Source organism: Psammomys obesus, unplaced genomic scaffold (assembly GCF_907164565.1).
Source record: "Psammomys obesus unplaced genomic scaffold, mPsaObe1.curated_primary_1811, whole genome shotgun sequence".
NCBI lineage: Eukaryota > Metazoa > Chordata > Mammalia > Rodentia > Muridae > Psammomys > Psammomys obesus.
This window is the reverse complement of record NW_026596125.1, coordinates 4,854,036-4,870,385: the sequence shown is the minus strand read 5'-3', so window position 1 is coordinate 4,870,385 and position 16,350 is coordinate 4,854,036. Positions and strand designations below refer to the sequence as shown.

Sequence of the window (16,350 nt, the reverse complement as noted above, 5' to 3'; positions counted from 1 at the left end):
TCTGGATGTAAATGCACAGAGGAGTAGTACAGGCACACTTATGTGTATGCACTACACACAGATTACCTGCACAGGAGAGTGTGCACACACGCCAATTCTAAGCGTTTGAATTTAGCAAAGGCTGAAGAAGAAAAGGAGACACACAACTTGGCTATTTTATTTTTAATTATATATGTGTATGTGGGTTTGTACACACAACTGCAATGCCAATGAAGACCAGAAGAGGGCATAGAAACTCTTGGAGCTACAATTATATATTACAGCAAACCAAACTCAGGTCTTCTGTGCTCTTAACCACTGATCAATCTCTGCAGATTCTGCATTTAACATATAAATATATATATATATATATTTATATATATTTATATATATATTATATATATATATATATATATATTATATATATATATATTACTTAAAACAACCACCACCACCACCCAACCAACAGTACTCACTAGGCAAACAAAACAAAACAATCTACCCTTCTAACTGGCTCTTTTAGCCACTTGTTCCCTCTTCCCAGGTCTAGTATTGGCTTCAGTCATTCCTGTTGGAGGTTGGACTGATGCTTGTATTTTGATGCTAATTACTGGCATCCAGATCTGGTTACTGCCCTATCCTTGTTGTGTAAGCCTGTCTAAGACATTATTCCTGGTTGGTTAATTAAAAGGCTTAAACCTGGGCAGGGCAGAATAGGGTAGGTGCAGTTAACGTTCAGGGTTTTGGGTTCAGGAGAATCATGGGAAACAGAGAGGAAGAGAGGAGGAAGAAGGAAGAAGGACACAGGATGGGTTAGTGTAGAGAATGAGCCATGTGGGCTGGGAGAAAGGACCCCAAGAATGGTGTGGAAAGGCCCAGATGAAAAATATAAGCAAGTATTTTAGGATTACAGATGAAAGGTAGCCCAGATAGGAATGGATAAGGCAGATGGCACTGGATGGGGGCTGGGAAGTGGATGGTAAGGTTACTGAGATACTGTAAGTGAAATATCTGCCCAGCTCAAGGTAAATAAGGCAGTTGTAAAATCTAACAAGTATCTGACAGATTTATTACTTGTTATAGCAGATTAAATAATACCACTGTGATAATCACAGGGCTAATAATAAACATTATTTAGCCCAACACCCATTTTATTTTTAACAACACCTTCCTTCAATGAGCACCTTACATATAAAAGTCAAGTGTGAACATAGGACCCTGTGCTTTGACAGCATGCTTTTGGTCTTTGTTACCAGGTCCCAGCAAGTGCTACTGAAACTCCTTTTATTCAGATAAGGTGACTTATATGGGCAACAGTAACCTAACCTGTGATTAAAGGGTTAGAAATGAAGTTCTGCCCAGCAGTCTAGAGATCAAATTGACCATCAAATGGCCAACATTTCCACCCACCATCCTTGTGTAAAGAAAGTTCTATAAGAAGTCTTAAGTTGGACTGGAGAGATGGCTTGGTGGTGAAGAGTGTAAAGAACTGAAGTTTGTTTCCCAGCATCCATAACAGGTGGCTCACAACAACCTAACTTCAGCTCCAAAGGATCAGAGACCCTATTCTGGCCTCTGTGGGCACTGTACCCATGTGGCATTCACTTATAGAGAAACACACACATACGCATGAAAGCAAAAAACAAAAACATAAACAAAAACAAAAAACCACACTCTAAAACCCCGTATTTTGATGTTTAGGTGGAAAACCCATATATCTGGTGTCAGAATAGAGTATTTTCAGCCTTTCCTAATACCCCTCTGCACCTACTTTACTACAAACAGTGGCATACTAGGTACTATTCTCTAACTTCCTTTTTCCCCGTCAGCAATGTACCTTGAAGCCCCTTCCATACCCATATGTAAGGAATTTCTTTTTCTTTTGTGTCCCATTACCTTTAATGAGGGCTACTTGCACGAGTGTTTGTGAGTGGGTTTACTTCTTGGGCAAGGCTGTAAGCAGTGTCCACAGCAAAGAGTAAGATGATGCAAGGAGAGGAAGGACAGGTCCTCATTAAGTCTTGTGCAGATAACCACCAAATTTATAGCTACAGCAGCCACATGACACCGAGAAGACAGCATTTCATAGCTTTCCTTCCCAACCTCCAGCTCTCCCACTCTCTGCCCTCTATCTGTGAGCTTCCCTGGGCTTTGGAGCATTGTTTAGTTTTGAGATAGTCTTATTCTGCAGTCCAGGCTGGCCTGGGACCTACAGAGCCCACACTATCTCTACTTTGTGGTGGTCCTCATGCTTCACCCTCTCACATGCTGGGATCACAAACATGAGGCACCATGCTCACTTCAAAAGAAGAAAAAAGCTGGGTGGTGGCGGCACATGCCTTTAATCTCAGCACTTGGGAGGTAGAGGTAGGCTTCTGTGAGTTCAAGGCCAGCCTGGACTACAGAGTGAGCCTATTTCAAAAACAGAGAGTTCCAAGACAGCCAGTTCTGTCTTAAAGGAAAGGAGGAGGGGGGAAGAGGGAGGGGAGGGGAGGAAAGGGGGAAGGGAGGAGAGGAGGAAACCTTTGATCCTCCTCTCTGAGCATCATGCCTGCTCTGTACCACACTGCACGCTTATTTACCCACCTCCATCTTCCCTGACCTTTATGAACCACTGTCTAGTTACAGAACCAATTAAATAATCGAGATTATAATTTAAGAGGTTATTTAATTTTTACTTATGTGCATATGTGTATCTCTGCATGTTTGTGAGCATGTGGGTGCAGTGTCTACGGAGTCCAAGAGAGGGTGCTGGATCTTGTGAAGTTGGAATTAAGGGAGTTGTGAAAAGTCTGACACAAGCGTAGACAACCCAACTTAGGTCCTCTGGAGGAGCAGCAAGTGCTCCTAACTACGAACCCAGATCTCCAGAACCCCCTCCAAATTATACTGCTAAATATTCACATTTTTGTATTAATGCAATTATTTATTCAACCCCACTATTGTACATTCTTATTACAATCAATTAAAAACTTAAAATCCATTGTATACAACATACAAAATTACTATACACTATTGAGTTCATTAAAAATAATATGGTTGAGCTGGGTGTGGTGGCACATTCTGTAATCCTAGCAGTCTGGGAGGCAAAGGCAGATGAATCACTGTGTGTTCAAGGACAGCCTGGTCTACAAAGCAAAAGCAAGTCTATGACAGCCAAACAGGGGGAAACCCTGTCTTAAAAAAAAAAAAAAAGTTGGCATTTTAAGTGTTTATATATGCATTTACTGTACATTGTGTGTATGAGTGTATCCCTGTGTAGGAATATCACAGGGATGAGAGACATTGGATCCTCTAGAGCTGGAGTTAAAGGGAACTGAGAATTAACCAATATAGGTGCTTTGGATCCTTTATAAGAGCATTACAAACTCTTAACTGCCAAAAACCTCTCTAGCCTGTTGTTTCTATCACTCAGAAGTATGAGGTAATTTTAAATGGGTAGTTAGCTAAGTGTGCTGATGGCAGAGGCAGAGACAGGCAAATCTTGTATTCAAGGCAGCTGGCCTATACAGCGAGTTCCAGGCTAACCAGGACCTACAGAAACCCTGTCTAGGTGGGTAGTAGTGGGGTGGTAGAAAGAGGTACTGAGTCGGCTTGGTGTGGTGGCACAAAACTGCAATCTCATAACACTGGAGGCAGAGGCAGGAGAATCTGTTCAAATTCAGAACAGCCAGAGATGCTGCTTCAAACACAAACAAATATTCAATAATACAAGGGGATTTTTTTTCAATGGGCTAGAAAGGCACAGTTTCTATTTAAATTATTAAAGCATATCTAGAATTTTGCTATCTAACATTTTTTTGATATGAAGTGCAACTAAGTAAAAGGAGTCCAGTTTTGATGAAAAGAGAACTAGAAATGAATCTGGCTTTGGACACACCATGTTATAATAACTTGCATTTTTCTTTTGAGCCAAGACGAATGTGTGCTTGTAATTTAAGAACTGCTTTTACTTCTTTTTCTGCTATCAGTTCATTCTTTTGCCCATTTTGTAGTTAGCTGATGTTTATCTTTCTTACTTGAAATCAAGCCCTTGCCTGTGACCAGGCCATGCTCTTGTTCTCACTTGTGCTCCTGTCCCATATATTTTCTTCCCCTCCATTTTGAAGTTTTTCTTTGATATTGCTTATAATAACCTTTGTCATCAAGACTTCAAAAATGCGATCAAATTTGTATTTCCTTTCATGGAGGGCTTACTTTACACAAAACCATCTTTTCCTATTCTGGAATTTTAAGACAGTCCTGCCAGTTTCTTCTATTACTTCTGTATTTTCACTATGTATGTTGAAATCTGTGATCTTTCAATCTGAGGTCTGAGTCCATTCTCCCTGTAAAGGGCTACTGAGCTTTTCAGACATCGGAGAACATCAGGTACTCAACAGCCCTCTTCTGACACTAAGCACTGATGTGTTTTAGGGATTTCTTTAGACTTTACCATTAAAAAATCTGCTGAGGCCAGTTTCGCCTCATATTTATGATTTTTGTGAATTTCAAATCAGCTATATGGTCCAAATCCATCCAATCCTCAAACCCTGCTGACATTCAGCCGTGAATCTGAATACTTATGCTGGAGTTCCATGTTGGAAATGTACAGTAGGCTTTTCATTCAGCATCTGTCTTTAGTAATTTATATACACATATTTCTAGTTAGGTTTAAGCTAAGTTCTTTTTTTTTTTAGTTAAGTTTTTTCCCCCCTATTGTCACTAAATTCCCTTCTTTTCACATATTACTAACTAGCTGCTGATCAGATACTTGAAAGTTATTGTCTTCTCTTTACAAATTTTACACCCTGGTATATATATCAAATCTATTTGTCATAGTCTCTCAGTTGATTCTTGGCCCTTTAAACTAAATTGCTTATCAAATTTTTTTTTTTACCAAGTTCTTTCCAATTTTTATGCTCCCCCCATCTAACTGCTTTGCCCAATAAATGTCTGCATAATGTTTTTTTTTTTTTTTTTTTTTTTTTTAATTAAGTTTAGCAGGGCATAGTGGTACACACTTGTAATCCCAGCAGAGGCAGGCAGATCTCTGAGCTTTGGCCAGCCTGGTCTACAAAGTGAGTCCAGGACAGCCAAGGCTACACAGAGAAACCCTGTCTTGAAAAACTAAATGCCAAAAAATCCCCAAATAAGTAAGTAAAATTGTTGAGAGTAGGGTCGGCTATGTGGGTGGGTGGATGGTGTCTGAGTTTGGGTGTATGTGCAAAGGCTCTGGTATAGAGAACAGAGGGCACCTTTTGGGAGTCAAGTTACTTCTCCTATGTGAAGGTCATCTGTGGGGTGAGGTTTTCAGGCTTGCATGGAAAGTACTTTTACCTAATGAGCCATCTTGCTGGTCTAACAAAATCATGTTAAATAACAATGAGAAGACTTTAAAACTTTTTATAGGAATGTTTCTATTATTTCCCCATTAAACATGATGACAACTTTTAGATTAGGACAGATATTAAGAATGTAAGTATTTCAAGACTGATACTAGCTTTGAACCCTGAATGCGGAATTTATGAAGTCAATCATAGTGGCAATGAAAGGGCACCATTCAGAATATTTTTGAGCAGGTGTGGCAGACCACACCGTTGATGCCAACACTTGGGAAGCAGAGACAAGTAGATGCCTGGGTCTGAGGTCAACCTGGTCTACAGGGTTCCAGGACAGCCATATACAGAGAAACCCTGTCTTGAAACATAAACACAAAAACACCACAAAATCTTCTTTTTGAGTCCAGTTTGGGGGCACACACCTCTAATATCAGCACTTCCATGGAAGAGGCAGATGGATACCTGTTCCTTCAAGGCCAGCCTGTTTTACACAGACAAGTTCCAGGTCAGGTAGGGCTACAGAGCAAGACACTGTCTCAAAAATCATACAACAAACAAAAGAGCCAAAAACAAAACAAAACAACCAAAACAAAATAAAACAAAACAAAAGACCTAAAAAGATCTTTCTGGTATTTGCAATGTGGAGAAAACTTACATTAGACCGTCTTCATTAAAGTCTGGCTGAAGAGTCTCCAGAGGAAACAAAGATCCAAAACCAACTCCCATGTTGAAAAACACAGCTGCTATGTCAGACAATGATGGGATCCAGGGCCAAACTGGTGAGTCACTGAAAGTATCTGGTTAACACAAGAAATTTTTTTAATTCAAACCACTCATGCACAAAGCCACACTGCACTATGAAGATTATTATCATCTTTCTTCCTTCCTTAGACAAGATTCTCACTATGCAGGCTATACTGGGATTATAAGCATATGCTACCATACTTGGCTTTTATCACAATGATTTCACAGAAATGACAGCTGGTAATGCCGTTAGCACTATAGTTAAGCTACAGATCATAGAAAGTATAACTTATTGGACTGTGTGAAGAAAATAATAGGAAGAAAATATCTGAGTGATCCATCAAAGAATCTAAGTCATAAGGTAGTAACATGTTTTGAAATGACTGGACACAACACTGGTTAAATTCCTAATTACCATTAACGCTAGAAGACTTTATCACCGTCAGTGCCCTCATTGTCTTTATCCCTCAAATAAGTGATTGGCTAAACCATAATGCTTCTTGTATTAAAAGGGCTTTCAGGGGCTGGAGAGATGGCTCAGAGGTTAAGAGCACTGGCTGTTCTTCCAAAGGTCCTGAGTTCAATTCCCAGCAACCATGTGGTGACTCAAATATCTATAATGAGATCTGGTGCCCTTTTCTGGCATACAAGCACACATGCAGGCAGAATACTGCATAAATAATAAATAAATGAAAAAAGGAGGGCCTTCAGAGGTGAGAAAGCAACACTCACACTTACAATAGCTTTAACCTGCCTTAATGTGCTATCTGCAAATATTAACACAATAATACTTTTCATCCATAAGCCAATTAAAATCAGTTAAAACTGAGCTCAGTGGTGTACACTTGTAATCTTAGCACTTAGAAGGGTGACACAGGTTACAAAAGCTAGCATGAAGATAGCCTGAGCTACATAAGACTGTGTCAAACAACAACTAAGCCTACACAACAGTAATTATATAATTGAGTGATTTAACACATCAGTAAGTTTTCAACTATTTCTACTGAACCCATGTGTTAAATTTTTAAAAAAGATTTATTTTACTTTATGTGTATGGGTATTTTGCCTGCATGCACAGATATGCGCTCCATATGGACGCCTGGTGCCATGGATCCCCTGGACCTAGAGTTACACACAATTGTGTGCTGCCATGTGGGTACTGGGAATTGACACCTGGATCCTCTGCAGGAATAGCCAGTGCTCTTAACTACTGAGCCATTTCCCCAGCCCTCATGTGTTAAGCATTAAAGGTTGTTATCTGTTAAGATCATATTTAATCCTCAGTACCAGCAAAGACACAACTCTAACATTAAGCACTATCAAAGAGATCATGTAATAAACAACAGCACATGCTACAAAACAAATTATGTACTCACCATTTTTAATCGTTATTTCCATCAATGTACTTAGAATCTGTACTGACACAATACAGTTTGTGTGAACCGACATCATCTGTCAAAAACAGATAAATAATAATGTATTAAAAGAGCACATGAGTCTGGTATTTGCTAGGTCTGTATGGTTTAGTGATATGGAGAACATTCTTCATCTTAGCTCCTTAGGAGGCTAAGACATGAAGATCGTGACTCCGATTCCAGCCCATGAAAAGCAATGATGCTCACTTCCAAAATGGTTTCATGTGCACTTCACTTTACACAATAATAAAAGCCCCTAAGGGGCGTCAGGCCTCTTTCCATTCTAACAGGCTAGCTGTAATTAGGTTAAGTAACACTAGAAACTAGAAAAAGCTACTTTTCTGTGTTCTAGCACCACTCAAAACTAAACATGAAGGGACACTTAAAGATGACTTAGTTATTACAGTGTTGGTAAACAAGTGTGAGAATCTGAGTTCAATCCTTAGTACTCATAAAAACCCCAAGGATGGCTGGGTGTGGCGGAGTGTGTTAGTGTACAACTTTAATCCCAGAACTTGGAAGACAGAGGCAGGCAGATGTCTTCAGAATTTGAAGCCAGTCTGGTGTACAGAGGGTTCTCGGCCACTTAGGGTTATGCAGTGAGACCTCATCTCAAAATACAAATATAATCAAGTATGTTGGTATGCATTTATTTTGTTTTTATGTTTTGTTATTTTTATGTGGATGAGTGTTTGGCCTGCATGTATGCTAGTAAGACCAAGAGGTAAGTTCCTGAGGCTTGCTTGATGTGGTGATTTAAATGAAAATGGCCCCCATAGGCCCACAGAGAGGGGCACTATTAGGAAGTGTGGCCTTGTTGGAGAAAGTGTAAACTGGTGGGTGGGCTTTGAGGCTTCAGAAGCTCAAGCTGGGCCCAGTGTCACTCTCTTCCTGCTGCTCCTTCTCTAGTGCGCTGCCAGGCTTCCCAAAGTTTAGCCTATGCAACAAGTCCAGGGCAAAATGAACACCATCGAGGTTTACCCCTGGCCTTTACATTTAAGCACACACACAGAAAAATCAAACACAAATTATAATTGAAGTTATAAATAAATAATAAACCCATATATTTTAAATTACAGTAGGGGACTTGAATCTGGGAGCATGAAGGGAGCAAGACTCAAACTAGCTATGTGTAAAATTGAACTTAACTCTTGATCCTCCTGTTTCCATCTCCGAAGCCTATGTTTATAGGTGGCACTACCATACCTAGCCACTCTCCAATTGTCTTTTTAGAGAACGAAGGGTTTGATCGTGGCTCATAGTTTTAGGGGATCTCAGTACAGTAAAGAATGCACAGAAGCAGTACAGTTGGCTGGCCACCCTGCACCTACACTCATGAGACAGTCTCATGTCTTCTGGCTCCAACTATCCCAATGAAAGCCCATAAGGTCTCTTGCTGAACCTGGAGCTCAGTTTTCCCTGGACTGAGCATCCCCTGCCTCCACCAGCTGGTTTCCTGGCCTCCAGCCCTCCCTGACACTGCCACAATTACAGGTGCACACCACTGCGCATGGCTGTTATGTGACTGCTGGGATCTAAACTCAGGTCCTCATGCTTGTGAAGGAAGCACTTTACCCACTATCTCCCCAGGCCCAGGGAAGGTACCATTAAAAAGATGTCAACAGAGACACAAGATGAGCAGTAACTAGATATTAGCTGCCTTCAAGAGCAGGACAGCTGGGTGGTGGTGCACACTTTAGGAGGCGGAGGCAGGTGGATCTCTGAGTTCAAGGCCAGCTGAGTTCCAGGACAGTCAGGACTACACAAAGAAACCTTGTCTCAACATGCTCCCCCAGCCCCTCCTACCCCCCTCCCCCAAAAGAAAGGACAATCTGTATTTTTTAGTTTTGTAAATATTTGGCTCTCCTCTAGCCTGCCTTTCAGCGACTCAGCAGCAGGAGCTTATGTCATTATCTGCCCATGCCAGGTGCTGTGCATTTCCACTATCGATATACAAAGTGATATATACTCTATATATATCAAGTGTCTGTCTGTCTCTCTCTCACGTCCTCACTCCAAGATGGCCCTGCCCTCCAAAAAACCTTTTGTGCCAGATCTGTTGGGTGGTGTGACTCTGTGACTCCAAACTGCCAAGGTACCTTTTGCCCCTTTATTCTAACTATCAGGCTATGCAAGTAGTCTTATCTAAAATCTATCACTACTTAGATGAAATCATTGCACTTTTATCTAGCCCAGTGGTTTCCAAACTTCCTAATGTTTTGACCCTTTAATAATAGTTCCTCAACCACCCCAATCATAAAATTACTTTTGTTGCTACTTCACAGCTATAATTTTGCTAATGTTATGAATTGTAAGGTAACGATCTGATAAGCAGATCTTAAGTGACCCCTGTGAAAGGGCTGTTTGACCCCCAAGGGGGGGGGGGGCACAACCGACTGGTTGAGAAAAAAGATCTAGTCAATCTTTTAATAAGATATAAGAATTTAGATGCAGAGACAAATAACCCAAGCTGTGAGCATGGTGGCTCAGAAAGATGCGGAGTCTGAAAGCAGCTTAGGCTATGTAGTTAAAACTCTTGTCTCAGAAAACCCACAAGGGCGTAACTTGAAGGCTCTGAACAGCTGCTAGATCTCAGGACCTGAGTTCAATCTCTGGAACCCATATGGCGGAAGGAGAGAACCAACTCCTAGAAAGTGGATAATAAATGTAAAACAACAAAAAGCCCAACTGTAAAAATATGTTCACAGAAGAATACACACTACTTCAAGTGCTAGCCTCTTCTACTCAGAACCATAGACTGTAGCCATAATAAATCTAAAACTAAAATATAAGGAATACCAAATTATGCCCAGCTAGGTACACACCTTAAACCAATTTAAAAAACACTCTACTTTTAAAATGTCTTTGCAATGTTTGCTATCAGGAGAAGGTGACATCCAAAGACATATGGGACAAGGTTTACACAATGTGTATCTTTGTTGAAGTGACTTTTAGGTTGAGCAATGTGTTGATTTCATAGAAATAAATGTATAGAGACATACATATACAAGACTGCCTATGAACAGACGCTGGTTTAAACAACTCGCAGCACAGAAAAAACAAAGGAATACTATAAGGCCATTAAAAAGAATCACAGTTATATACTGAGAGAAAATGCTCAATTGTTTGTTATTAGAATAAATAATATATATATAGCACATAGATATGTTCCATTTATGCTTACTTACATAGTATCTTTTTTCCTTTGCAGTATTGGGGATGGAACCTAGGATAGGAACTGTGTATGCTAGGAAAGTACTCTAAACTGCATCGCCAGGCCATATTCATTTTCAGTGAGTTACTCAGGTCAGCCTTGAATTTAGGACCCTTCTGCTTACCCTGTGTGTAGCTGAGATCACAGATCTATGCCATCAGATCTGGCTCATAGTCATTTTGTTTGTTTTGAGATAAGGTTTCAGAGAGTTAAGGTTGGCCGCAAATTTACTATGTATCTGAGGACAACCTTGAAATCCTGACCCTTTGTCTCCACTTTCAAGTCTGGGATTACAGACGAATGCCCCTATGCTCAATGTACATTATTCTGAGGATTGAACACAGATTACAGACATGTGGTACTATGTTCAATTAATTCAAGGCTGGGGATCGAATATAGGGATTCATGCTTGCCAGGCAAAAGTTACCTAGAAATTATTGACTATAGTTTTCAATAGCAGCTGAAAGTTAGGATTTGGAATTAGTTTAGCCTGGCTTTTATAACTTGAATGTTATACAACAAATTATTTCTTTCTGAAATTAAAACAAACAAACAAACAAACAAAATAACAAATAAAACTTAAAAGTAATAATAAACTCTTCCTGGTCTACTACATTTGGACATGCATGATAAAAAAACAAAACAAACAACCCAAGCTGGGTGTGTGGTGCATGCCTTTAACTCAGCACTCAGAAGCTCCAACCAGGCCCACTGTCAGTGTCATTCTCTTTCTGCTGCCTGCCAGTCTAGATGAAGAGCTCTCAGCTACCTCTCCAGCACCGTGTCTGCCTGCATGCTGCCATGCTCAACACCGTAAGGGACTAAACCTCTGAACTGTAAGCCTGCTCCCATTAAATGTTTTCCTTTATATGAGTGGCTGTGATCATGGTATCTTTTCACAGCAAAAGAGCACTAAGACAATATATAACTGAGTTTTATGATTTTATTTTTAAAGATTTAATTATTTATACAGTATTCTGTGTGCATGTATGACTGCATGACAAAAGAGGGCACCAGATTTCACTATTGATGGTTATGAGCCACCATGTGGTTGCTAGGAATTGAACTCAGGACCTTTGTTTGGAAGAACAGCCAGTGTTCTTAACCTCTGAGCCATCTCTCCAGCCCAGTAATTGAGTTTTCTGACACTAGTAATACCTAGGCCCTCTGCAAAAGCAGCCAGTGCTCTTGACTGTGAGTCATCCTTCCCAGGCCATCCAATAACAGGTTGGCAGATCTTTAAAGCCTGGTCTACATAGTGAGTTCTAGGCCACTAAGGGGTATATAAGAAGACTGTCTTTAAAGGAGATGGAATTTCTAGGGCAAGACTTTTGTGTATATGTACATGAAAGCATACTCATCCACAAAGGCACCTGATAAGGCAATGGTCAACACTGGCAGTCTTCCTATATCACTCTGACCTTATTTACTTATTGGGGATGGAGTAGAACACAGGTATGCCATGGCAAGCCAGTGAAGGTCAGAGGACAACCTCTGGAGTCTGCTGTTTCCTACCATATGGGTTCTAGAGACTGAATCCAGGTTGCCAGGCTTGAAGGCAAGCATCCTTACTCACTGAGCCATCTTGCATAGCCATTTCCTCTTACTTTTTGAGAAAGGGTTTCTTGTTGAACCTGGACCTTACTGATTCAGTTATAAGAGGTGGCCAGCGAGCCCACAGGACTTTCCTATATCCGCTCCAGCTCTGGAGTTGCAGGGATGTGTTAATACTCTCGGCTTACAGACAGGTCTTTAGGATCTGAACTTAGGTCCTGTGCTTGTGCAGGAAGCACTTTACACACGAGTCACCTCCCTTGCCTGTAGGGCAAGCTTTCACACAGTGTTTTATACTGTTTACTCCTGTTATTTTCTATACATCCAGAATTTAATTAAAAGAGAACATTCCAGGAATCTGAGAAAGACTTGACATGAGCCAGGTGTTGCTGCAAACCTATCCTAGCACCTGGGAGGCAGAGGCAGGCAGATCTATGAGTCTGAGGCCAGCCTTGTCTACAGAGTTCTAGGATGGCCAGAGAACAAAACAAACACATAAAACAAAAATCTTGCCATGAATTCTGTTCTTGGAAGGACAGCAATTCTTCTTAACTGGACATTATTGTAAACAGTGAACCCAATGCAGCACTGAAAGCCCTCTATGGCTTCCAACTCTGCCAAAATATACTGTATTAAACCCTAATTACTGTATTCTTGATATGTCAAGAGCAATGAACACCTATATTCATGTCCAGCATATCTAGAGGAACATCAAAGTAGTATATAAAATAAACAAACATATAAAATAAATAAACATCAAAGTAGTATATAAAATAAACAAAAAAGAAGATATATAAATGAATTTAAGTATTAAATATGAATAGGGAAGAGAAACACTCATTTGAGTCTGCATAAAAAAAAATAAATACATGGGGGCTGCCGACATGGCTGAGAGGTTCAGAATAAGAGCCTGTACTGCTCTAGTAGAGAAATGAAATTCGATTCCTAGCATTCATATCTGATGACTCAGAGTCACCTGTCAGGACAGCTCCAAGGGTTCGGACACTTCTGGCCTCCAAAGGTACCTGCACTCAAATGTAGTAACCACGTAGACACATATATGAATAAGGACTATCAGGACGGAAATACACCTATAACTTGAGAAAGAGCACTGGCTCTTCCTGCCTCATTTTATTCCCCCAGAAATCATGGGTTTAATACAGTAGAATATTTTTCTGCTTAAAGTGAAAAAAAATAAAAAGGGACAAATTTCATTTATTAATTTATTTAGTGTGGATGGGGTGTGTACATGGTCTAAGTAGAGGCCAGAGTACGTTCTTGAGGTGGTTCTTTTCTTCTACCATATGAGGCCTGGGAATTGGATTCAGGCTGTCAGGTGTGGTGGCAAGTATCTTCACCTTGAGCCAACCTGCTAGAACCTAGGAGTTTATTGAGTAGAAAATATAGTAGGTTCCCACTATAAGCCCAAACACTTCTCTTACCCGAAACAGCCACTTTAACACAGGTACAGGACACTGGACGTAGTGGTATGCAGAGGTAAGAAAGCCTTGTGTTGTCAAAAAAATCTGATCTGTTTTTCCTGATCTGAAAACAGAAAATCAATGATTGTTATCCACGACAAATCACTTCTAGTCAAACACATTTGAAATAATCAGAAACAAGAAAGCAAATCTCAGTCAATAGAGGTAGATTCCACACTGACATGGAACAGGTTTGTACAGTTTATATGTAAAAGTTCACCTGATGGCCCAGCTCACTCCCTTTGTGGGCTCTACCCACCTCTGTGGACAAAGGTCCATTTGTAGTAGTACTCAAAGAATCTACCAAGTGTGAGCACATATGCTTCTGTCAGTTTAGGGATGAACTTCCTAAAACTCAGTACCAGAATCCATTTGGTTTTTACAGACCCAAAATGTCACACACTGATAACAGTTATCCTAGTCTAGGCATTGGGCGTAATGTAAGAGCTGTCCACCTCAGCATCTGTTGTCGTTCTCAATGCTACCTCAATTCTGAGATTTAGCTGGAAAGTGACTTGCTTAGTGTGCATTGCTGACTGAAGTTCATCCAATCAGCCACAAGCAGAACACAAACACAGGCTCTATGTGCTTTCTAGGACTTAGAACAGGGAGCTAGCCCTGTACCACAGCGAAGCAGTAAGATACTACTAGTGGAAAAACAAAACCAAACCAAACCAAACCAAACCAAACCAAACCAAAAAACAAACACGGATTTTTGCACCTTCCTTTTGTAGACAGAGCCATTGTTGGACTAGCTGGACCACAGCCTATAAGCCATCCTACTAAATCCTCTTTCTATATACATATAGATTTCTACATACAGATAGATTTCTATATACAGACAGATTCACTCTATACGTTCGTTCTTTTAGACCAGTGGTTCATCAATTTCCTAAAACCATGACCCTTTAATATAGCTACTCATGTTGTGGAGACCCCAACCATAAAATTATTTTCATAGCTACTTTATAACTGTAATTTTGCTATTTTTGTGTGCACCACTTAAGTGTCTGGTGTCCACAAAGGTCAGAAGAGAGTCAAGATTTCCTGGAAATGGAGTTACAGCCACTATGTAGGTGCTGAAAATTGGATCTGGGTCCTTTGCAAGAGCACTTAAGAGGTTCTTTACTAGTGAGCCGTTTCTCCAGCTCTTAGAACAACTTTTTATACAGAAAAAATTCAAATGTTTATGATTTACTTACTTGAGAATAAGTTTTTCCACAGCACTTTCTCCGATAAAACCAGAGTCTCTTAAGTCTAAGGTATACTGATTGAAAATTTTTCCAGAATTGAGGAAATTAAATATTTCTTCACCTGGATGATGATCAGGAATAGCATCAATTGTGACTGAAAATTTTTTTAGAAATTCCCTGAAATACAAAGATCATTGAATATCAAAGAGTTAGGATATAAATAATTTTGTATTTAAAAGATCAAGGCACTTTAGCAAACACTGAGGGTATGTGCATGAGTTTTCTGAGACAGGGTTTCTCTGTATAGTCCTGCCTGGTCTGGGATTACAGGCACTACCACCTATCAGAGAGTCAGTATTAATCTCAGACTGGGATACTGACTTAATAATGTTTTAGCCAGGCATGGTGGCACATGACTTTAATCCTAGCACTCCAGAGGTAGAGGCGGGTAGATATCTGTGAATTCCAGGACAACCAATGCTGTTACACAGAGAAATCTTGTCTCGAAGAAAAAGTGGGGAGGGTGTTTTGAAGTCCTCCTTAGTGCTTGAAGTAGAAACTGAGTTTCTCAATGTGAAGACTCATAACATAACTTGGTTTGAATGTTTGCCTTTCAACAAAGGGCAAGTGTATCTCAGTCACTGAGCAGCCAGCTATCAACAGCCCAGCTGTTTTGTAAAAATTAAATTAAAAAAAATGGTAAAACAGGGCCTGGAGAGATGGCTCAGAGGTTTCTTGATTTTCTTAAAAAAAAATATTTACTCATCTATCTATCTATCTATCTATCTATCTATCTATCTATCTATCTATCTATCTATCATTTATTTATTATGCATACAATGTTCTGTCTGCACATACACCCATGTGCCAGAAGAGGGCACCAGATCTAGATAGTTGTGAGTCACCATGTGGTTGCTGGGAACTGAACTCAGAACCTCTGGGAGAGCAGCCAGTGCTCTTGACCTCTGAGACATCATGGGCTAGAGAGATGGCTCAGAGGTTAAGAGCACTGGCTGCTCTCCCAGGGGTCCTGAGTTCAATTCCCAGCAACTACATGGTGGCTCACAATCATCTATAATGGGATCTGGTACCCTCTTCTTGCCTGCAGGCAGAATACTGTATATAATTAATAAAGAAATAAACCTAAAAAAAAAAAAAAAAAAAAAAGTAAAACAGTACTAGAAGATCATACATAGTGTGAAAAGATGATACCTGTGTTCTTCTAAGAGGCCATCCTCATCATCTGTACTGTCCTGGTCGCCAAATCTTATAGGAGATTTAATGCCACGGCCCTGTCTTATGTCTTCCTGTAGCTGTTTCTGCAATTCATCTAGCCTGAAATTGAAAGAATAAATGATTCACATTTACTTATTTTTGAGACAGGTCTATATAGTTCTGGGACTCTAAACAGACCAGCCTGGCACAAATGCAACAGAGATTCAGCAGCCT

General features: G+C 40.2%; 1 protein-coding gene across 1 annotated transcript in view; it reads right to left on the bottom strand.

Annotated features, from left to right (window-relative positions):
- Slf2 (SMC5-SMC6 complex localization factor 2) overlaps positions 1-16,350 on the bottom strand; it is a 46,055-nt gene that overhangs the window by 15,193 nt on the left and 14,512 nt on the right. The window contains exons 7-11 of the mRNA XM_055591614.1: positions 16,114-16,236; positions 14,911-15,078; positions 13,670-13,772; positions 7,421-7,496; positions 5,956-6,097 (exon numbers count right to left, since the gene is read on the bottom strand). Of these exons, the coding sequence (XP_055447589.1) occupies positions 5,956-6,097; positions 7,421-7,496; positions 13,670-13,772; positions 14,911-15,078; positions 16,114-16,236 (612 nt within the window). The remainder of the gene's footprint in view (positions 1-5,955; positions 6,098-7,420; positions 7,497-13,669; positions 13,773-14,910; positions 15,079-16,113; positions 16,237-16,350) is intronic.